The sequence below is a fragment of the Poromitra crassiceps genome (assembly GCF_964638095.1).
Source record: "Poromitra crassiceps genome assembly, chromosome: 8".
NCBI lineage: Eukaryota > Metazoa > Chordata > Actinopteri > Beryciformes > Melamphaidae > Poromitra > Poromitra crassiceps.
Window position 1 is genome coordinate 19044955 of NC_139629.1, and position 22936 is coordinate 19067890.

At 42.7% G+C, this 22936-nt stretch overlaps 3 protein-coding genes across 4 annotated transcripts; all 3 read right to left on the bottom strand.

Moving 5' to 3' along the window:
• Nucleotides 1–55: 55 nt before the first annotated feature.
• Nucleotides 56–3201, bottom strand: LOC310780538 (uncharacterized protein; the record flags this gene model as incomplete). Its single annotated transcript, XM_083641102.1, has 3 exons — nucleotides 3174–3201; nucleotides 901–1112; nucleotides 56–761 (listed from the first exon to the last, which is right to left on the bottom strand). The coding sequence occupies exons 2-3, from the start codon at nucleotides 1104–1106 to the stop codon at nucleotides 56–58; spliced, it is 912 nt and encodes a 303-aa protein (XP_083497228.1). The 5' UTR covers nucleotides 1107–1112; nucleotides 3174–3201.
• Nucleotides 3202–7457: 4256 nt separating this feature from the next.
• On the bottom strand, nucleotides 7458–19224 carry LOC310781026 (disabled homolog 2-like). 2 transcript variants are annotated; one of them, XM_083641562.1, is made up of 14 exons: nucleotides 18984–19224; nucleotides 14888–15143; nucleotides 14353–14492; nucleotides 14141–14239; nucleotides 13550–13681; nucleotides 13162–13245; nucleotides 12926–12952; nucleotides 12762–12812; nucleotides 12558–12620; nucleotides 9752–9860; nucleotides 8883–9545; nucleotides 8578–8729; nucleotides 8375–8467; nucleotides 7458–7859 (listed from the first exon to the last, which is right to left on the bottom strand). In XM_083641562.1, the coding sequence occupies exons 2-13, from the start codon at nucleotides 15033–15035 to the stop codon at nucleotides 8393–8395; spliced, it is 1743 nt and encodes a 580-aa protein (XP_083497688.1). In that variant the 5' UTR covers nucleotides 15036–15143; nucleotides 18984–19224; the 3' UTR covers nucleotides 7458–7859; nucleotides 8375–8392. The 2 variants fall into 2 exon arrangements, with proteins under 2 accessions (XP_083497688.1, XP_083497687.1); XM_083641561.1 differs by having other exon boundaries at nucleotides 7460–7859; nucleotides 8578–8768.
• On the bottom strand, nucleotides 9900–11407 carry LOC310781027 (disabled homolog 2-like). Its single transcript, XM_083641563.1, has one exon. The coding sequence runs from the start codon at nucleotides 11193–11195 to the stop codon at nucleotides 10347–10349; it is 849 nt and encodes a 282-aa protein (XP_083497689.1). The 5' UTR covers nucleotides 11196–11407; the 3' UTR covers nucleotides 9900–10346.
• Nucleotides 19225–22936: the final 3712 nt, after the last annotated feature.

The following is a 22936-nucleotide window of genomic DNA, read 5'->3' on the forward strand; positions in this document are numbered from 1 at the left end:
AACTCATTTAACTTGAATGGATCAAGATACATCTAACAGCAAACAAAACGCGTTATTAAACCCAGAAGGTGATGGGAATGAGCAGAAGGATGCCCAGTAATTGTGAGCTCACCTCCTTGTACATCTCCTGTTTGAGCAGCTCTCTGAGCTTGCGGGCCTTTGCCATCCTCTGTAGGTCTGTCGGGTTATTCAGGAGGCTGCTCAAGGATGGCAGCGACGGCCTGCTCTGAGAAGACTTTGACATCAGAGTCTGTGCTCTCTCTGATACCGCATTCACCACAGCCGCTTTCTCTGGTAGAGAGGGGGGGACTTTCTCTTTATCTGGCGGTCTGGGAGGAACTTCTTTGGCTTCATTGCTCGGCAGACGATCCAATTGGTTTTCTCCGTCAGCAGGAAGTTGGGGTTGTTCTAGTGGGTCCTCCGCTGCAGTAACAGCTGTAGGGCATGGAGAGGCAGGTGAGGGTTGCGTCGCTTTAGGCTGCATTTTGGGCTGTCTGCTCTCTCCTGAGGGCCTCCGTCGGCTTGGGGACCGAAGTCCCGGAGGAACTGTCGCCTCAATTTGGCTGGACGGAGTTGCCGTATCGAGGGCTGAACCAGGGGCTTGAACAGGGGATTCCGACACTGCCTTGGCGGGGGACTTTGGTGTCCGAACAGCGGTGCCGATGCGGCCTGGGGCCACTCTGGGCTTGACAGAAAAACGCTTTCTTCTCTGGACTGCAGCCGAGGAGACGGTGATTTCACCACTTTGGTCATTAGTATCTCTGCACAAAGAGAGATTTGTGAGCATATCCATTTCTTAATGGGATGGACGGGCAGACAGACAGACAGACAGACACACACACAGACAGACACAGACAGACACAGACAGACACACCTGAGGGGCCAATGTTCATCACTTACCCTGGGGCTGTGGCTGTTCCTAATGGAGCCACAGTACATGCGTCTGTCACAGCAGTAGCAGTATTCTTCTCATTTCCTTCTGCCGGGGCCTCACTGGCCCCCTGAGTCGGTGGAGGGGCATCATGAGGCGTTGCCAAGGGCCCGGTTCTCCCTGCCGCACTGGGCCGAACATTGGGCCGAACACTGATCCTTGATCTGCGCATCATCCTGACCTAAGGAAAGATAGCAAGTCAAATCTGTCATTTCTCTGGGTCTTACGACCAGACACCTATTGTGAACCTACAACATTCTCATTACAGAAAACCAGTGTTTCCTCTGTAATTTTACGTAGCTGTGGATATTCTAGTTTTGTCCGATATCTGCTGCAGTTTGTGTCCAAGTTCCAAGTGGATGTCTTTTTTTTAGTTCCAAGTGGATATTCTAGTGCTAAAAGAGTGAGATCACTGATGACATCACAATTGCTTGAGTGACATCTTCTTCTTCTAATGGCTTTCCGGCAGACTGGATGCCTTGCGGCACATTGCTGCCTCTCACAGAATATCTATCTTCTATCTAAATTTGGCAATGTGGGCTCTGTTCTCTGTCTGTATGTTTGTCCCACTGATTATGTCATAAGTGATGTCATCATCAGTGATGTCACTTGACCAATTGTGCATTGTGACAGCTGTCACAATGCAGATGATGTCACTGATGTCATCAGTGACATCATCTGCATTGTGACATCACTGATGATGTCATCAATTATGTCATAAGCACTGATGATGTCATCAGGGATCTCATAAGACTGATTATGTCATCAGTGATGTCATAAGACACTGATAATGTCATCAATGATGTAATAAGACACTGATGTCATCAGTGACTGATAGATGTAAACTTGAGGGCCAAACACACACACGTGCACATGTAAACTTAAGGGCAATAACATTTTGTGAGCAACACACACACCTGCACACCTCCCCTTCCAACAATAAGTAACATCAAACCTTCAGGGTCGAACTTTGACCTCTGCCCCCAGCTCAGCTTCTGTTAAATATCAGCCCTGCAGTGTGCAAGCTTTATTTTCTCCATTTCTCCAAATATCACCATTGTCCCATTAGAAAATACCATAATATTGTATTTAAAAAAAGAAGAAAGGTTCAGCTGTAGTAGGAAAGAAAGTCACAAATCCAGGAGTGTGTGACGTCTGTGTCATCGCCCCCCCGGATACCAGACTCGGCCGAGGGATGTGGTTTTGTACAGACACAAGGCCGATCAACCAGAGCAGAGGGAGATACTAGTGAACATCCACGAGCTGCACCAGATGTACGACCCCTGCCCTGCACCTATCTGATGCCTATCTGATGATCCTGACGGTGGGAGACGGTGGCTACTGTGAGATTATCAGTGATGTCACAGAATTGAGCATGCATGCAAAGAAAGCTTGTGTTCATATGGCCTCCATTCTCCTGAGTCTCCAACCTAGAAATTGGGCGTGCAAAATTTCTAAATAGAATCATTACTTCTCAAACATTTGGACTACATTTAGGTTATCTTAGTTTTATATGGTACTGTTAATAAGACTACAGATAATGGTCATTTTAATTCCACACAAACCATCGCTAAATGAGTAGCGAAAACATTGGAGAAACTACAATGACTGGATATAGTAGGTAACGGTTTTTAACGGTTTCCTAGATACAGCAGCAATAATTGAGAGTGGCAGAATCTTAATGAAAAATCGTAACATTCTGACAGAGGCACAAAAGGAGAAAGCATTTTAGTATTTTCTATTCTTCAATGTTTTATCGGAGCTTTGCAGTAATTTCCTCTAACTAGGCATACACATTTACTCTTGAATCATTTCCCCTCACAGACAAACCTATTGTGAATCGCAATAGGTTTGTCTGTGAGGCCTCCTTGCTATTTTACTAGAACTTGCTAGCCTAGTTTAATTTGAGCTGTCAAAACACAGCCAGCACTGCACCGTAGCTAACGCCAGCTGTATGCGACTCGCGAGTATGGCCGTGAAGAAAACGCTTGAAGAACCAACTTGTCTTATTTAAACGTGTGCAACACACTCAAACATGTCCAACAAACAATGGCCAAACTTGAGCTTAGTTAACTTAAGTTGAACGTGTTAAATAAAATTAAACTTGCATGACACCAAAGTCAGGCTAACGTCCTGAGCGGGGGGGGGGGGGGGCGTCCTATGTATCGACACTGCTGTAAACACCGATTACTGCTACACACTTTCAATTTGTTGCCACACCTTCACTCGTAACAGCATGTACCTTCTTTGTCGTTTGTTGTTGGAGGCAATAAGCGTTAATTCTTCTCTAATTACGCGACGGCGAGAGGGAAGTATCGTAGTCCATGCACACACACCAGACCGCCATGTTTACGCGACGCCGTTGATGATGTGACGCAAGTTTTTTTTTTTCATTGGTTCAAGGGATTGTGGGAGAAGTAGTTCACTAGTGCGACTACTCCGCTTGTTTGGAGCAATGCCGCCACCAACTGGACTGGAGCTGGAGTGAATCACAAAACTAAAGCCTAGTTTCCTATGTGAATCCACTGTGACTGTAGGCTGTATAACAAAAAAGGCATTTGCTATTGATGTTTTAAAACAATGTTTTTTAGATGTATTTAATTTGTGTAACTTTTATGTCCCTGGAATGTATTTTTTAAGAAGAGGAAGAAAGTGTTTTTCCTGTTATTTATGTTATTATAGTAGGCTATAGGCCCTTTTCAGAGCAATCGTTTTGAGGTGTAAAGCAGGGAGTAAAGTAGGTAACCAATAGATTAATGCAAGGTGCTGGTACACCTAAATGGAATGGAACCATCACTAATGGTATTGGTTACACCTGCTTTAATTCCTGCTTTACCACATCAAAACAGTTGCTGTGAAAAGGATCTGTAAAGTGCCAAAATCACGCCCTTTTCCGGGTTCTGCAGATGCACCAAGATATTTCCAAGATATTGAATTTAACCCAGTAATTAAGTCTTGATTGCTTTTTCTAAAGTTGCAATGGCATTTCCCCTACTTGCTGTCATAATGGTTATAAACTGTGGGGCCCGCCCCTCGAGGAGCACAGCAGGAGGTCTGGTGATTGAAGCCCATTTTGCATGATTGGGTGCACCATGCACCTGTGTCAGCTTATTAAAACCCTCTGCTCTCTTCTGCTAGGCTACTTGGTGTTGGAGATTTGCTACCCTGAAGACACAGTTGCCATCCTGAACCTGAAGAAGTTTTCACTGTCTAGTTGTCTTCTGAGATAGTTTCTGGAATTTTTTCTGTTGCATTTAAAGTTGGATTTTTTTAAACACAGATGGTGAGTACAGACACTTGGCTGTATAGGCTAATTGATGTAACTGTACCTGCTAATTGTGGTCTACATGGGACTAATAACTGACTCAAGTGCTCTCTGTCCCAAAATGAACAATTGCTTCCATTGCTGTTATGTTACTCTTTCAGGATGAGAAAAACCTTCCTCCCCCTGAGCCTACGGCCTCCATGTCTAGGGCAAGAAGATCACAAATGGTAATGAATTAACCTTAATTTAAAAGGGGTGGTGGGGGGTAGTCAACGTGAACACCTTTCTTCAAATGAACCCGCTTGCAAAGATAATGTTTGCATGGTAAAACAACTGTATTATGTGTTTAACTCATTTCAGGTTGGAGCAGACAATATGAGGACCCTGTACAGGACATTGCAACTTCCAAATTTTGATGAATACGAGAACAAGAAACGTCGTATCAAGAGAGTGATGCTGGCATTGGAGGAACTGGAGGAACTGAAGGAACTGATTGCAGAAATTGAAGACCAGATTTAACACAATTTCTCTTAATTTGTTCCCATGACTGGAAAATGGATGCCAGAATAACACTAAATTAAATGAAGAGAAAATAAAGAAAAATGCCCTGTTTGTGTTTTCATTGCCTGGGTCGTTTGAATCCGCCCGCTCCAGAGTTGAGTTCAGTCTGAAGATTATAGTGTTTTCAGGCAAAAATTACTGGTGATGGCCTCTCTGACAGCCCTACCAGTAGGGGTGTCCAGGCCAGGGTGATGGGGTCCATAACACCAGGGGATTGTGGGTGGTGCAAACGGCCAGGTTTTAATGTGGGTACCCTGGCAGGGTGGGGGTGGATACCGTGGCAGGGTGGGGGGCCCCCAGACGTGATCCAGCAGCCGATCGGATAGTTCAATTTTGCCTTTAATTGACATAAACAGGAGGGGAGGTGATATGCAGCAAAGGTCCCAGCTGGGTTCAAACCCAGAATGATACAGCTGTCAAATGTCTCTTTCCACATCTGAGAATACCACCTTCCTCATTCTTGAGCCTTTCATAACTCCAATTCAAAACACACCTTAGGACCCATTGCACTGCAACCTCCTCTGGATCCACTTTGAATGTGGGGAGACACCACACTTCTACACTCGAGGATCTGTATGGTCCTTTCTGGGTTTCCTTAGCCTATTGTGGTAGGTCTCACTAGCAACTGCCTCTAGATACCGGGCGCAATGTGTTGTGGCCAAAACATATTTGGAATGAATTGAGTACATGTACAGTTTATATATTGAAACATATTAACCGTTTATATGAAATGTGGCGAAAGAGGCCCAAACCAGTCCCTCTGAACATCCAGGGGACAGAGGTGGAGCTTGTCTCCAACTATAAGTATCTTGGAGTCCAGCTGGACAACAAGCTGGGCTGGTCTGCCCACATGGAGGCGCTGTATAAAAAAAAGGTCAAAGCCGACTATATTCTTTAAGAAGGCTGAGATCTTTTAACATCTGCAGGCCCCTACTGTGTTCTTTCTACCAGTCGGTGGTGGCCAGTGCTCTGTTCTTTGGGGTGGTGTGCTGGGGGGAGGGTGCTCGCTCAGCTGACAAGAACAGAGTAAATAAACTCATCCGGAAGGCGAGCTCCACCTCTGGGACTGAACTGGAGCAAATCCAGCAGGTGGCAGAGCGGAGAATGCTCTCCAAACTCCACTCCATCATGAGAAATCCCGCTCACACACTCCATGCCCTGGAGGTGGTTCGGCTGAGCACCTTCAGTCGTAGGCTGATCCCACCCAATTGCAGGACTGAACGTTACAGGAAGTCCTTCCTGTTAGCTGCCATCAGGTTGTTTAATCAACACATCAAATAATGTCTTTATATGCTGTGCATATATGCACTTCCTGCATGTTAGATATTCGTGCAATGTACCTGTGTGTGTGTGTGTGTGTGTGTGTTGCTGTTTATATTGTATTTTATTGGCCAGCGGTGCCTGTTCTTTATCTAGATACTTGTAAGTCACTTTATGCAAATTTTTTGCACTTTAGTATTATTATCAGTATTTTGCTGCCCCTTTTTCTTTTCTTAGTACTTGACAGTACTTTTTGTGTGCCGTTTCAATGTCCTCATGTTTTCCTGTTTTTGTCCTGACATGTTGAATGTAGCTGCATTACGTGACACATGAATTTCCTGCAAAGGATCAATAAAGTATCTATCTTTTGCAGGGTTCTGAACCAAGCTGTACACATTTTGTAGTTTTGAGTGCTGTCTCGGTCATGTTTACCACACATCTTTCCTCAATCCACTCTTCCATTATAGTCATGTCTGTGTGTTTCTAATTTATGGAGAATGATTTATGTTCACCATTTTGATTGAAATGTCATAGATCATAAGACTAACACATCTCGACTTAGATTGAATGGTTCTCCCTTCTTCTTTTAGACAGACTATACGTATTAAAGGGATACACCACTTTTTTGGAAGTTTAGCTCATTTGCCACATCCCCCGCTCCGCACATAACCGATAATAATAAACACATAATACCGATAATAATAAACACACATCTCACTGCGTCAAAATACATGTTGTGCTTCAGGTAGGCTACTCACCACATGATGAAGTATTAATCCAAAATGCACATAATTGGTCTTTTTGGAAGGAAAAGAGGTAGCCGGCACTACTTTCCAAACATGGCCGCCGACCTCTTTTCCTTCCAAAAAGACAGATTATGTGCATTTTGGAATAACATATCGTGTGGTGAGTACCCGAAGCACAACATGTATTTTGGCGCCGTGAGATGTGTTTTGGCAGATTTTTAACAGCTGTACCATTAGCCTCCATTCTATGGCGATAATTACTAACTTCACGACTGTAGCTCACTGTGAACTGAGCGGACAGTGCCGGTAAGGCATGGTGTATCTTGGTTATGTTGGGGGGATGTGGCAAATGAGCTAAACTTCCAAAAAAGTGGTGTATCCCTTTAATGTTTCAGCGAAGTATATAGCAGTATATAGCCAATTATAAATATGGTATTGACATAACAGAACAATGTTGAGATTATTAGCCTTATAGCTAATAAGGCTACTGAAGGCAATCATAGGTTTGTAAAAACATCAAACTGACATTGATTTTTGCTGGTGCAATAAGACTTACACTCAGCAACCTGAACTCTGACCATTATGGATCTACAGGAGCTGCACCAGATACTCCTGACTGTTGGACCTCCAGTGGATGGCAAGCCGTTTATTCACAAGCTGACTCTCAGGCAAACCAAAAAGAAAAGAAAAGAAGAGAAGAAAACCCAATCAGTCTGCTAATGTTCACCATAAATCAGCATTATGATCATTTTATTTTATTTCTCTGTTTAATATAGACAGTATCAGCATTGAACATCTTTGGACATATGCCTTCTCTCCCACCTTGACACCCTCTTTATTCCTTCAGCAGATCATGACAAAACATTAATTTTTTTACTTCTAAATCAGTGGTATTCAGCAATAAGAAACTACTGATTGGATAGAGAGAAAAAACATCCGTTTAAAAAAAAAGATGTTTTAAAAGAGGTGAGAACTTGTGGGTGCAGGGTAAGAGTTAGAAGAGTTGATAATTTGGATTGTCTTGCGCATGTTGTAGCAGCTGGTTCCAAAGATGTCACTTGATGGTGGAGATCTCTGCTAATCCATTCAAACTGTCCTATGAGTGCAAGAGAGAAAAAAAGTGAAATGCTGTATACATAGAGCTGAACAGTCACGTGACGTCTCTTGCCCCGGAAGAGAGTTCCCCCCATTTATTTTCTCCATAGACATTTAAAAAAAAAAATCCATATATAACGAGTTTTAAAGCTGGAACCAAGCCAATCTGTGACCTACTGAATCGTGAGTGGCGATAAAACATTTCACACTTCGAGCAAAAACAAAAAATAACCAGCGGGGGGGTTGGAGATACATTTTTTGACACCCCCCCCCCTCCCGTCTTTATTTTGTCTTTGCTCCAAGTGAAATGTCTTATGGTCACTCATGATTCAATAGGTCACAGATTGGCTTACTGTAGTTCCAGCTTTAAAACTCGTTAAGGATTTTTTCGAAATGTCTATGGAGAAAATGAATGGGGAGCTCATTTCCGAGGCAGGAGACGTCACATGACTGTTCAGCTCTATAGATGAAGACAGTTTAGGAATATAGATCCACAAAGAAAAATAAATCACTTACTTGTGGACAAAGTTACAGTCAAGCAAAGGGATTTCCAAAAGGATCCCCAAAAGCATCCGAGGAACCAGAAGTCTGAACGGCAGGAGTGCTTTGCTGATTGAGAAAAAGGGCAACATTAATTAGAATGCAGACAGACACTAAGCCGGTTTACAGTAACATCGTTAGATGCTGGATATAAATGTCTTGTGCATTGCTCTCTATACCATAGGTGGTGCTCCAAAGAGACTGGGGTTTGGAGCCCCGAATGCTGCATCAAACATGTTCTGATTGAGGCCTTGTCCTGGGGCTGGAGCTGAACTGTTTGTGACTGGAGTAGGGGAGAAGGCATCTAGAAGGCCGGGGTTAGGGCTTGGAGCTGGAACAACAGCAGGAGCAAGGGCTGGTTTTGGAACATCTAAATATCCATATGACAGAGGTCACATTTAGCGACAAATCTCACGATCATATGCACATTATTTATTCTGCAATTTTTCACAAGAATTACTGCTTTGCGTAGAAGGTGGTTTACCATTGACAACAGCTGAGATTTGATTGATGTCAAAGTCGTCATGATCTGCAACATCCTGAGGCAAGCCCACTTTACTGGAAAAGTACTGATCAAATGCCCCCTCTTCATTGCTGCCGGGGGCCGGAGCAGAGTTGAACCCTTGTTCCCCTTTCCTCGCTGGGATGGCAGGGGGCTTGGCAATCTGGAAGTCCTTGAACATGTCCTTTCCAGTCTTCTTCTCCCTATCTCCAAGGGGGTCCAAAGCGGTGAAGGCACTGTTCTCCACCTTTGGTGGGGCCTCCTTAACCGGTGGCCTAGGAGGGGGCCGTGGAGGACCCTGGTGCTCACCCATGCCATGGAACAGGGCAGGCTGGAAAGGATTGGTCGCGGGGGGCTGACCCCAACCTGGAGCACCAAGTAGCCCGTGTTGAGGAGGCTGGCCCCAGTTGATAGAGGGCGGGGAGAGAGGTGGGGGACCAAACTGAGATGGTACCTGCTGGCCCCAGGCGGCGGGTGGTATGGGCAGGGCACCAAAAGCAGATGGCTGTGGATAGGCGGAGCCTGGGAGTGGCACTTGTGAGACGCCTCCTGGCATGGAGTACATGGGGTGTACAGAGGTCGAGGCTCCCCACATGCCTGCACCAGGGACAGAGGTGGCAACCGGAGGACCTAACTGAAGATTCCCTGAAGATGAAAAAGTTGGGATAAAACATTCCAAAAGGCAATTCAATCTAAAGGTTTAAGTATGTTAGCACATTGTTATACCCTCCTGTACTGCATCTGAATATAGCTTTAAACACAAAACCCGCCTCTTTTTTGTAGATTCCCCCTTACATGAATATAAACGGGGAACAGTCATTATTTTGAGATGCTAGTCTAAGCAGTGTTACCCAGTGCAGCTATGGACGAGGCAGCAGAGTTGGCAGGTGGACCGGATGACCCCTCAGTCGGACTAGGAGCAGCAAACAGGTCTGCCCCAAATAGGTCACTCGATGTAGACTAGTCATAGAAAATAAAATGAAAATAAAAACATGAAATTATGTTGCAACCACATTTTGCTGCAAAGGTAAAGGGGAAACAAAGGGAACACGATTGTCTAAATTTAAACAATTGATAAACTACACAGATTTAAGAATTATAAAAAATTATTGTACCAATAGTTAGACCAAGAGCAACAAATAATGTTTTGCGATTATGTGTATGTCAGAAATAAATACTTCATAAAGATGCAAACAGCCCCACTTACCACCTCTTTATTCGCTGAAGCATGAAAGTTATAAAATAGCTTATGAGTAGAGATGACAAAGGGAATAGAGTTCATTGTTCAGTCAAATTGTCCTACATCCAAGCCAGTTAGAGAAGCGTGTGAACATCCGTGCATGCAGTTAGAAGCCCATTCATATTAAGAGAAAGAATGAAAAATACACCAACAAGCCCTTTGCTGTCATTCTAAAGGCCTCACATCCAATGCAAACTCTTGGCATTTCACCTCAAGACAACCAATACAGTCCCAGTGCACAGAAAGGGAGATGTTAGGAAACCAATTATGGTTTGGGAGGTGTGCATAAACAACTCACTCGTATGCACCAGACATGCAACATTACTATGACGCAGCTTGCTATGGAGTTTCACCTTGGCACTCCTTCGACCGCGTCCAGCCTTAGTGTTCTGTGGAGGCGGGCTAATGACAACTGAATCCTTGCAACGAGTCATTGGGGTCAGTGGATCGTGAGTTATGTCATTAGAGGAGGGGTCATTTTTCAGAGACGGGTCAAAAAACGGGTTTTGGATTGAGAGAGCTGGTCCAGAATCATTCCCCTCCAACATGGCAATCTTGTTCTCTTGAGCCATTGTGCCCCCTAGTGGCCACTGGCCATTACTGAGGGCGAGGATCATGGTCTTATTGGACAACCCATTCATCTGCTGACTGAGGTGGTCAGAGTCTCCATTCAGGCCACCATTCATGATTGTCTTACTAATGTTGGCAACAGTCTCTAGGCTGTGATTGGCGGCGGTGAGGGAGATCTGAGAATTGTAGGGTGCCGATTGGGCGGGTGATTTGGAAAGGGGGTCATCTCTGAAAGGGTCAGTGTCTGGGGTTGGAAAGAAGCCAAATGTTGAGGAAAAGGGGTTCTCTGTCTGGGGAGATGTCCAAGGGTTAGGGGCACAGGAAGTGACAAAGGGGTTTCCCTTTATACAATTCTGATTGCTGTCAACTTCAGCAGACAAGTCCAGCAAGAGAATATCGTTAGATTCCTGGTTAACACGAGGAGGAGAGTGGGAGAGAGAAAAGAAAGATTTATAACAATCAGTTCTGTTGGAGAGATAAGCCATTGTTAACAAAATGCAAAATGAATCACATGGTGTGAAAAGACACGTGACAATTCAAAGCTGCTACATGTAGAATATTGACCTCAATATCATTCTGATTAATTTTGATAACATTGTATGATGGCTTGCGCCGACTTTCGTTCTTGTGGACAAATTAGTGATACAGTATAACTAACAACGGATAGAATATCAGATAGATTGGTCTTTTCACTGTCTTCCATGGTACTTTAGCTAGTACAGCATAAAATGGCAATTTTTAAATTTTAAGGGTTAATTGCTATGGTGACAATTCGAGTCTGGGCTTGGCCGTAAAGCCAGTAAAGTTGCTTGAGAACTGTGCAGATGTGTCTGTTGCATGAGTGCTTAGCAAACGGCAAAACTCAACTGAAAGCTGACATTCGTAACAAAGTTCAAATATATCATCATCACAGATTGCGTTTCTCCCGCTTTTGTAGTCAACATTAGTATATAAGCAAACCGTGGCCGTATGTTGGTTTAATCTAGCCCAATTGTACACATGAAAATTGACGCCACTCTGACCGTCCGGAATGTGGATTTGAATGAGAATGACTGTCCAGGTTCTGTGGTTTCTAGTCTGTGCACAATGGCATAGTTTACTGACATCACACATAGCATACACCATTAGCTCACTGTCTATCACCAATGTACTTGAGCTGAAACGATTGTGAAACTGAGACATGTACTGAAGGACGTTTTGAATGGAATTACTGGCGGAAAGAAAGCAACTTGTGTGGTAGTTGACAGTGATGTAACACTACCACTAGGGGGTCTAACGTAATCACATTTCAAATTCTACTGGTAGCAGCTTGAAGCAAGATTGATGAACAGCAGTGAGATCAATAAACAGAGACCAGAAACTCAATTCTAATAAAAGATTCTTTAGATTCAAGCAGTGGACTATAAATTATAAAATTTGGACGATCACAACTCATCGTTTTTATACAAAATGTATGGTCTTTATAGAATTGAGTTTGAGATCTAAAATATAGAATGATTTGAGAAGTGCTGAAGTTATGCAGTGGCGCCTCTTTTCTTTTCAGAAAGTCATACAAAATCACATTTTTGACAATAGGCAACATTCAGTAAATGATGACTGCTAATATTGCACTCAACCCAAGTTTGAGCTTACTCTGCCGTTTAATCATCAATGAAAATCACACTAGATGAGAATAGGCTTATTTCAACAGTGAGTGACTGCTGTATTATAGCCCTGTAATTATAAGCGATTTTCTGAATGTGATCATACAAATTTATATCCAGCTACCCCCATGTGCAATTCCCTATATGGAACATCCCAGATAAAGGAAGCAACATTTTACTAAGACACTGTGGCAATACACTTACAGTTGGAGCCTGGATGTCTGGAAGGGTTGACATCTCGCCAAAGAGGTCAAACTGCTCCACTGGCTGGACGTAGACAGGGACAGAACTGGATTGAAGCGACTAGTACTCGGGCAGCTCAATTCAACCCGACAAATCAATGGAATTGTATTCCTAGTAGCAATAAAATGATCAAAGTAACAAACGCGACAAAGCAGAAATCCTTACTTGGGCCATTTTTGCTTCGCCGCCAACAATTTGCAAGGCGTCACTTCCATTCTGAAGAGAAAATGCAAACCCAGAAGGTTAAATGTTGACTTTGGGGAAGAACTGAAGAAGAAAAGTGATTCTGATTCGGAACTATTTGAACAAATCGCCATGCAAGCACTTACCTCAACTACTGCACTGCCATTTTCTCCCTGTAAACAGATGTAGAGACAGTTCACATGATTATCCTCCTTTTCTTAACTTACTGAGGGTACGTCATGCAGGGGAAAATTATATATATATATATATATATATATATATATATATATATATATATATATATTTCAATGGAAAGTCTCATGGTGTGATTCTGTGAAACAGCACAGGGAGGCAGTGTTGACATAGTATGCCTTTCAGCTACCTTCTGTGAGGCCTCTGCCTCTTTCTTCCTCATGTTGAAGATGACCTGGAAGAGATCTTTCAAATCAACGACCAGCGGTTCTGCCTGTAAGGTGACAAAAAGATAGAAAACATTTAAGTCCTCTCAATTGTGTCCACTAGATTTTGTCGATGATGTGTGTGTGTGTGTGCGTGTGTGTGTGTGTGTGTGTGTGTGTGTGTGTGTGCGTGTGCGTGTGAGGGGGGTGGGTATGTCACAGGCTACTTTCGGGGATAGATTTCAGACTAAAGACCAGTTAATTGGGGACGGCTTGTCCAATTGGGGCTTTTGTCCCCAATTGGACAAGCCATCCCCAATTAACTGGTCCTCAATTTGTGAAAAATTATTTGGGGTCAGTGGTTAAGGTTACCTGTTGTGCAGTCTTTACGGCAAAGAACTGATGCTGTCCTTCTGCTCCACACACATAGCCAAACGCCCTGTTATCTGTCACATCTCTGGCAATGAAGGAGATCTTATTCACCACATGTTCGTGTTCAATCACCTGAGTGAAAAGGGCAGACTTTGTATCAGCAAGACAAATAATATAACTTGCCTTGTTTACACTAGCCTGTGATGTTCTTCACTTACAGATCCTTTCCTAAAGAGATTCAGAGGGAGTGGACTGAGGCTGGAGTCGGTCATAACTGAGAAGTAACTGCTGATTTTCTTCACACTATTCTAAGTACTTGAAATACTGTTTTGGGGGTTTTCTGGAGCCGTTTTCCAAAATTATGAAAAATGAAACAAATAAAGCCTAGAAATATTTCACTTTGTGTGTAATGAATCTATAGTCTATGAAAGTTTCACTTTTTGAAAGGAATTATGGAAAGAAACTAACTTTTTCGATGATATTCTAATTTTTTGGAAAGGATCTGTATATGCTTCCTGGAATCTAATAAAGGCTACAATGTGATTTGAACGTGTACATAATAAATGTATACAAAAAGGTGGCTGAACTCACTCCCGATTTCTCATCGATGATCCTGATGCCTGCCATGGAAATGTTGATCCAGATCCTCTGTTTGTGTTTGCCTTGGGATCGAGCAGCTACCGCCATGCCCTGGAGAGCAGCAAGACAACATACAATTAATGTGCGCCATTTTTTATTGATAAGAGTCTCTTGTGAATGGTGACTAGTGATTTAAGAATTTCACTCCCTCTTCACAATCCCACCTTGAGTTTCATCATGGAGTCCTGGCTCATCTTATCTCCTCTGGCCTCTGGGACATCATCGATGCCGATCAGCTTGGCCTTGTACCTCACGCCATCCCCTTGAAACCTGGCCAGCAGGTACTCATCTGTCTTGTCAGCGACTGGAAAGATTCAAAGAAGGCTGTTTGACATGAAACATTGTAGCATTGTATGACATAATCAAATAAAATAGTGATAAGATGAAATGCTCAAATCCACTGTTTTTACCAAGGTGAATCATGATAGTGATTCACAATGTTTTTCAAATGAAGGACCCCTAATTTACTAGATCTTAGAGCCACAGACCCCGATTTGATGAGATTTGGTCTCTCTGACCCAAATCTAACAGAGAAATCATGAATCAATCATCAGAAATCATGAATCAAGAAATCATTCTAGTAACTGACATAATGGTCAAGTTTAACAACTCATTGGGGACCCCCCATGGAACACTCAAGTACCTCTGGTGGCCGTCGGACCCCACGTTGAGAACCGCTGCTCTATTCGCATTGCTCACCTTTCTTCTTCTCTTTCTTGAATGGGGTCTTGGACGTGGCTGTTGCAGGCGAGGCGGGCAAGCTCGTGGAGGGCGAGGCCGCAGTAGGGGAGGGGACGCTGGGATCAGCGGCGGGCACGGGCGTGCTGGTCTCCACCTCTGAAGACATGGTGCACCCGGGGCGACGAGCAGGCGGACAGGGCCGTGTTCAGGGGCAGGGAGGTCAACTGAGCAGAGCAGAGCAGACTCAGTGCTCGCACATGCTCTTCCAATTTGTCTGGGACAGAGAGAGTGGAGTGGGACAGTTTATATGGAGAAAAGGGGAGAACGAGGAGGAGAGAAAATGTTAGTTTACAGTTGCTTAGGGCTACAGCTAATAATTATTTTCATTATCGATTAATCTGTCGATTATTTTCTCGATTCATTATTATACTAATTATGATTAGTCGTTTGGTCTATAAAATGTCACAAAATGCTGAAAAATGTCGATCACTTTTCCCCCAAAGCCCAAGATGACATCCTCAAATGTCTTATTTTGTCTACTCCTGACCAACAGTCCACAACCCAAAGATAGTCAGTTTACTGTCATACTGTGGAAACTAGAAAATATTCACATTTAAGAAGCTGGAAACAAGATAATAGTAGTACTGTATTTTTTTCTTAAAAAAGTTTGACTCAGTGATTGATCGATTATTTAAAAAATAGCTGGCGATTAATTTTCTGTCACTCCACTAATCCATTAATTGACTAATTGTTGCAGCTCTACAGTTGCTGAAATTGGAAATGGATATGGACCTATAGGGCTATATTAAAACCCTTTACAATTCCAATGGACTTTCTGCCTCGTAGGAATGTTATGCAAGTGGTTACAGAACAATTGTGTGAACATTATGAACAATCATATTCCTTTAATGATCCACTGTGAATGTTTACAGCCACAGAAATGCCAAGTGACCCATAAAACAGAACGCCCTCATAAGGACACAGAAAACACCCCTAGCACATTTCTAACCCTGTTTCACACTTGCTATATGCTAATAGCGCATCCCTGTCAAGAGCCTCCATAGTCATCACCTCTGCACAAGTCTATTGTGCCTACCAGAATGATCCTGCCATTGAAGTCTGTTGTACTGATTTAAACAGTGCAGGGTGGAACGGCTGGGGTATAGCTGTATCGATGGCCTACAGTAGGAAAACAGCTACTCTTCCAATCATATTGCCACATCAAGTCATGTGATCCATTCGGCCCGTAATAACTATCAGTGAACGTTGCCAATTGTGGTTTGTCCACAGACTGGCAACAAGTTTATCATTTTGCACGATCTTTATATCAACAATAACATCCGCATCAATTATCTCTGCTTCCGTCCTGCAGCCATTGTTCAAGCACAGATCGGCAATTAATGTGCAGAAGATAAGAGACAATTAAGAGAGGCAATGGAAAACTGCAAACGTAGCAGAACGTCATCACACTGGAGCTGTGGTTCTCACACGGGGGTCCAGGGACTTTAATTAGAGGATGTAGCCTATAAGAATGGCTATTGTCATCCTAGCCTTCACTCTCACCACACTAAAATCTCCTCGGTGTACAGTGGAGACAGTTCTGATTCAGTTCTAAAATCACCAACAACATCTTCCAGTCTGGAACTGCATCTCATCAAAGTGTGGCTTAATGTCTGTCTGTGGGTCCTTCATAATAAAATGGCACTCATTTTATTCAGTTAATCCATAACCACCTCAGAATGAAACAAACACGTGCTTTCCTAGCCTGCCACAACATTCTGACTCCCAGGTACACAGGGCTCAGTCTGACGTGAGAGAGAACTCACCTAAGACTGAACAGCGGAAACAATAACATGTATTCAGCCAGACAAAAAATACAAAATGGAAACATAGTCTGCACTCTTACAGTCTTACATGGGCTACTGCTCTACACAGCCACCATGGATGGAATACAACCAACAGAATAAAACTTGTCTGTGCGAGACATACCTTTAGGAGCCGTTCCAGAGGCTACACTGCTTGAATTGCTAGTGTGAAGAGATTGTAATTACTGTGGGACAGGCCAAAGGTTTAAAGTGAGCAAAGGTTGAAACAATTAAATGAAGTTAATCTTATGCTAGCCAAGCGAGAGATCCCGTGATGACCAGCTAATAAACTACAAATGGACATTCTGCTCTTCAAAATGGTCATGGTAGCAAACAACAGTTTGTCGGCGGTAATGGCCACTTGATATATTGCCCTCTTGTGTCCTATGATGACTTGGAACCAGGATCAAATTAATCTAAAATTATTCAAATTGTGCTCGTTTCATCCAGAGAAACCAACAGAAATTCACAGTTCAACGCTGTTCTTTATGATGAATTCACTCTCACTAGATAGTTTCCCCAGACAGATCATTTGTTAGGTCTGTAGCTTAAGGAAACTAGCTAAAAGAGAAAGTAGGGTAACAGAGATAAGACCGTTCAGGTCATTGAGTCCATTAGAACTTTGTGCCAACAATTCCTTCTTTATGAATCAAAGCTGTCAATATCTAATATCTAATAAGATTGACACACGTATACAGAGATATCCAGATGAATATGGGTTGCAATAGCAATGCAGAAACTTCTTTCAATGTTTGTTCACTGCACAAAATAATTTAAGTTGTGTAACCTTGTGCTATAATAAGGTTTACATCACAAGAGCTACAGCATTCAAATAAAAATGTCATTATCCAGCTTCAGATATACAGCGTCTAACAGCAACATGTTTTCAAGGTATAGACCCATTGAAACCTAGACCTACTGTATATTACCATAGGGTAATCTCCTGAAATACTATTATTTAATTTGAAAAAAGTGACTGATCATAATAACCAACCCTATAATCAACTTTGTATTCTGTCTTAATTGGAGTATCATAAAGTAAATAATAACATGGCAAGCTGTATATGTGTGGCCTATAGCCTATGGTGATATCCTCTCCCTCACCACACAGGCACACACACACACTTGCTGTTGTTAACGCTTGTAGAAACAGACCATATAGCCTTAAGCACTTGTCGATGCTCAATTTAAACATGATCAGTCACATGATTTTAGTTGTCCAGTAACTACTGTGGTGTCAAAGAGTCCCAAATGCCTTCCCCCATTGAGAGATTACCAGGGCAGCGGCCAGAGAAAGAGGTAATAAAACGGGTGAAATGTCAGCAGTTCAGGCACTTTTGAGTTAAAGGGTGACTTTTTAATAACTACCTCGCTATTTGAAAGGGCTGTTTCTAGAGGGAAGATGGGGGGGGGGGCTGGACAGGTCTAGGTTAGGTTACAGCTTAGGAGAGGAATTCCTTTACGCAGCATTTACGCACGAATCAACCAATGGTCACAACACAAAACAACAACACTATAATGTCGCCAAGATACAGAGACAACAACATGTGAAACCATAGCCTATATGTCAGCAGAATAAGTGCAGCGCAGGGAGAGAAATGTCACAATCCTCGCCTGTTGCTTTGTCAGGAAACGTAAACGACTGCACATCTGGAGGAAATCAGGGAATGACTCAGTCTGCAAGTGAATGAGATGGTGAAATACCACAGGCCCACTGCGAACACAGAGGGCATGCAAACACGTCTCATAGCTAACGGGTCTGCAGTTAAGAGTAAAACTAGTTTTATATCTGCACCATACGGTTAGGCTACACCAGACTGCACAATACGGGAATAGGTTTTAGGCTACAGCTATAGGGCAACTTTTAAGAGAGTGACCTACAAAACACGTCGGGGAGAATAGCATCACATTATATATTTTGGTATCTACGCCAACAATACAATTAGGACCGCGAAATGCCAGAGCCACCACACTCAAAAAACGGACAAAAAAACAATAACTTTAATGTTAGACAATTTCGCCTGAATTTGATGAAGCCCCGCTTCGCAGCTGGAATTCATGGCAAAATCAGTGATTTGAAGTTTGTTTACAACTTGAACTGCAACTTTTCACAAAGTGACTGTAAAAACATGAGCTACATTCCACAACGCAACTGACATCATTTTAAAGTCTAGCTACTTTACAGTAAGTCTTTTGGTAATTAGTCCTAATGGATGGATGCGAAATAAGTGAATGCCACTACAACCTACCGGTTAAAAAGCGCCCAGATTTCTTTGTAATCCTGATGTGGAAACGGCTCGGTTTGTTCCAGAGATGGCAACACGCCTCCGGTGTGCGAGACGGAGTCAAATCAAAGCCAGCTTTGGGCTTTGGAAGCCAGCTGGAGTCAGATGTTTTCCGCTGAATGCGCCGCTATGCGCCGTGGACAGAAAAAGAGACGCACTACTGCTGCTGCTGCTGCTGCTGCTACCTCCCAGTTTAACCCTTCACTGCCTGCAGGTCTCTACGGGACGTCACATACAATGCCCCTTAAATTGAAAGGGGGCGGGCTCTTTACTAGAGAAGGAATACGCATACTGCTATGTGGAGAAATGTTGCAATTAAGGCAAACATAAGTGAGTCATTAAAAAGCTGGTGCGTTGGCTATAGACAGTGTCACAAATGTAACAACATGCTGGATCATGTAGATTTGAAATTATGCTTTGCCATAATATATTAATTTGATACTTTGTCTCATATGATATCATGGTAAATAGCCTACATTATAAATGATTGCTTTAAAGATCATTGAGTGTTTTTATTATGAGATGTTCAAGATCTCTGTTGTAGTGGCACAATGTCCATAATGGACATTCATAGAGGAGTTGATCAAGACAGGCTCACTGCAGGGTTAGGGTCAAACAAAGGAGGAATTTTATAGCACAGGTTTCAACAGTATACGGCTGTTCATTTCTGCCCCTGCACATTCAAATCATTTGCCTAACAAATTAAACAAATGTCAGCCTTGAAAAAAACATTCTGATAACGTGACCTCACAGTCTGTTTCACACGTAGCGATAGAATGTGAGGTCATGTTATCTTAGGATGGTTTTTTACCAGGCTAAATACATTGCCAGCTTTCTCTTTTTCATTTTTTTGGGGGGCTTATAGCAAATGTGTAAATATATAATCATGTTAAGAAGCAATTTCATTGTTGAATGAAAAGCATAATGCAACAAACGTGTTACAACTGAAATGTTTCAGTCATTTGTATGTTCTAAGAGGTCAGCCTGCCCCTATAGTGTGCTTTGATGAGGGAAAGATTACAGATACTTTTAACATTAGTGGCACATATTGCTCCTGGTGCAGCATCAGCAGCTGTGGAGAGCCAGCATCCACCTTCTTCTGCCACTATCAGTCAGAGATATATCAACTCTGGTTAACCTTAACTGCACTGCACCTGTTTTAAATTATGTGCTTGTGTGGATGAACTATTCAATGTGATCCTCTTTTGAACTGTCTCTTTGTTTGTTTATTCAGTAATTTAATTTCCTCTTTCATCTCAGCACCACTGGAAAAGAGGGTTTCAACCCTCAGTGTGTTGGTTGGTTGGTTAGTTGGTTGTTTGGTTGTTTGGTTGGTTGGTTGGTTGGTTGGTTGGTTGGTTGGTTGGTTGGTTGGCTGGTTGGTTGGTTGGTTGGTTGGTTGGTTGGTTGGTTGGTTGGCTGGTTGGCTGGTTGGTTGGTTGGTTGGTTGGTTGGTTGGTTGGTTGGCTGGTTGGCTGGTTGGCTGGTTGGTTGGTTGGTTGGTTGGTTGGTTGGCTGGTTGGTTGGTTGGTTGGTTGGTTGGCTGGTTGGCTGGTTGGCTGGTTGGCTGGTTGGTTGGTTGGCTGGTTGGTTGGTTGGTTGGTTGGCTGGCTGGCTGGTTGGTTGGTTGGTTAGTTGGTTGATTGGTTGATTGGTTGATTGATTGATTGATTGACTGACTGATTGTTTGATTGATGTGCATTCACATTATGCAATGGAATTGGAATGTAAAAATAAAATCATGTCATCTTGCAGCAATACTCTAGCGTAGCCAAACCAGCCGGTCACGTGAACTCACATTTCATTTGAACGAAATGAAATGAGAGTTCAAGTGATCGGCTGGTTTACCAGGCTAGCAATACTCAACCAGTATGTACAAAAAGCATAGCCTTTTATATGCTATGCCACGCCATGCCATGCGTATGGGTGAGAGGGACAGAAGTGCCAACACTGGAGAGGAAAGCTCACATTTCACAGCACACCTGAAAGAAGGGCATACATTATCTGTACTATGACCTACTCTTACAGGAGATTTATGGCTGAAAACCAATAATCTATTTAAATAAATAAATACATTTTGCTACTCTCTACCACCAATACCATAGTGATTCAACATAACATTTCACAACAACGTTTAGATGTGCTGTTCTAAACGCCTGAGGAAAAATCCTCTGCTGCGCAGGAATTTATGTGTTTATATGTTTACATCGGCAGCAGCATCATGTGAGGAATAAATAGAAGAGGAACTGATCAGTTAGGATGAGCAGCGATATGGCCCAATAAGGATAAGGAATAGAAACAAAATAATCACGCAAAGGAAAACGTAGCATGCTAAAAAAAAGGAAGGCAGCCAGATCTGAGCCGAAATATAGACCAGTGGTGGTTCTCAAACTTTTTCATGTCAAGGACCCCTAAACTGGCACAAATTAGACCGCGGACCCCCATCTGATAAGCTTTTGTCCCAGGGTCCCCCATAAGATTTTTTTTTGCTTTTAGATGTTTTATTACAGAAAGTGTATGAAACACATGACCAAAACAGTATATTCTGCCATTGTGTTACTTATGGATGGTATTACAGTGTAGTGAAAATAAATGATTCCCCTTTTTGCTGGGGACCCCCCCACCCCCCCTGCAACCCCTCTCAAGGACATATGATATAGAGAAGATCCAACAATGAAAAGCACTTTGTACTTGCACTTTTTGGACTGGTATGTTTCACTATCAGTGATTGCATTGAGTTCCAAGTTTTGAATGACATCTGACTTTCTTTCTTTTTTTTTATCTTTTTTTTGTACTCAAAGTCAAACCCCAGGTAAATATTTCACACTGCGTCCATAAGCTAGGATTACTATTTGCTTAGGGCTATCAATTGTTGTAATAATGAATTAAGTGAACAGTTATCCTGTCATTTTACAAAAACATAATTGTTTATTTATATAGTGTTATATTATTGTCTCTCTAGACATGGACTCTTTAGCCACTGCTGAAACTCTAGCATTGTGTTATTTGGAGTCCCTTCATAAAACAGCCCATGATGTTTGTTTGTTGGGGGCTGTGGGGGTGAAGTGATTGCTGGGAAATGCAATGCAAAACACCAAAGCAATGACCACCTATCTCCAAAGGTGTCGCCAAAATCAAGGAAAACAAGAAACCATATCCAAGGGGGCAGTAGTCTACATGAAATTTAAAAAAGGGGGCCAGAATTGGTCATATATAGAGAAGATTATAAGAGATGATTATAGGCCAGTTGCATTGACCTCCAATGTGGTTAAATCCCTGGAGAGAATTTTGACCGAGGAGCTCCGGAAAGAAACAGAGCAATCACTAGATCCCTATCAATTTGCTTATGCAAGGAATCGTGGAACTAGTGACGCGATTTCTGCACTGACCCACCGATTATTAAAACACCTTGAAGATGATAAAACATATGCAAGGCTTCTGTTTGTTGATTTCAGCTCCGCTTTTAATACAATCCATCCAGATGTCCTCCTAGGAAAGTTGGCTAGGCTGGAGGTGAATCCTTTTCTAATTAAGTGGTACTTTTCATTTCTTTCAAACAGGCCACAACAGGTGAGATTTAACTCTTCACTGTCTGATGAGACAGTGAGCAGTACAGGGGCCCCCCAGGGGACAGTTAGTTCGTCCCTGTTGTTCACTTTATACACAAATGATTGTGTCAGCTCACAACCCAATCAGTATGTGGTCAAATTCTCTGATGACACTGTTATACTTAGTCTACTCACAGGTGAAGGAAACATCAGTAGCCATACAACAGGAGTAGACAGGTTTGTAGGATGGTGTGATGAACATCACCTACAAATTAACGTAAGGAAAACAGAGGAGATTGTGGTCGATCCCCGGTCTATAGGTGACCACACCCTGATTGGTATACATGGTCATGACATAAAACAGGTTAC

What these genes read in the sequence shown, in the direction of transcription:
- LOC310781027 (XM_083641563.1), bottom strand. Translation starts at nt 11,195, where the DNA reads ATGGCTTATCTCTCCAACAGAACTGATTGTTATAAATCTTTCTTTTCT.
- LOC310781026 (XM_083641561.1), bottom strand. Translation starts at nt 15,035, where the DNA reads ATGTCTTCAGAGGTGGAGACCAGCACGCCCGTGCCCGCCGCTGATCCC. An exon ending in GCGAAGCAAAAATGGCCCAA is followed by an intron (nt 12,621 to 12,761) that starts GTAAGGATTTCT and finishes GTCTACGTCCAG; the next exon opens with CCAGTGGAGCAGTTTGACCT. An exon ending in AATCTCAGCTGTTGTCAATG is followed by an intron (nt 8,769 to 8,882) that starts GTAAACCACCTT and finishes ATGGATATTTAG; the next exon opens with ATGTTCCAAAACCAGCCCTT.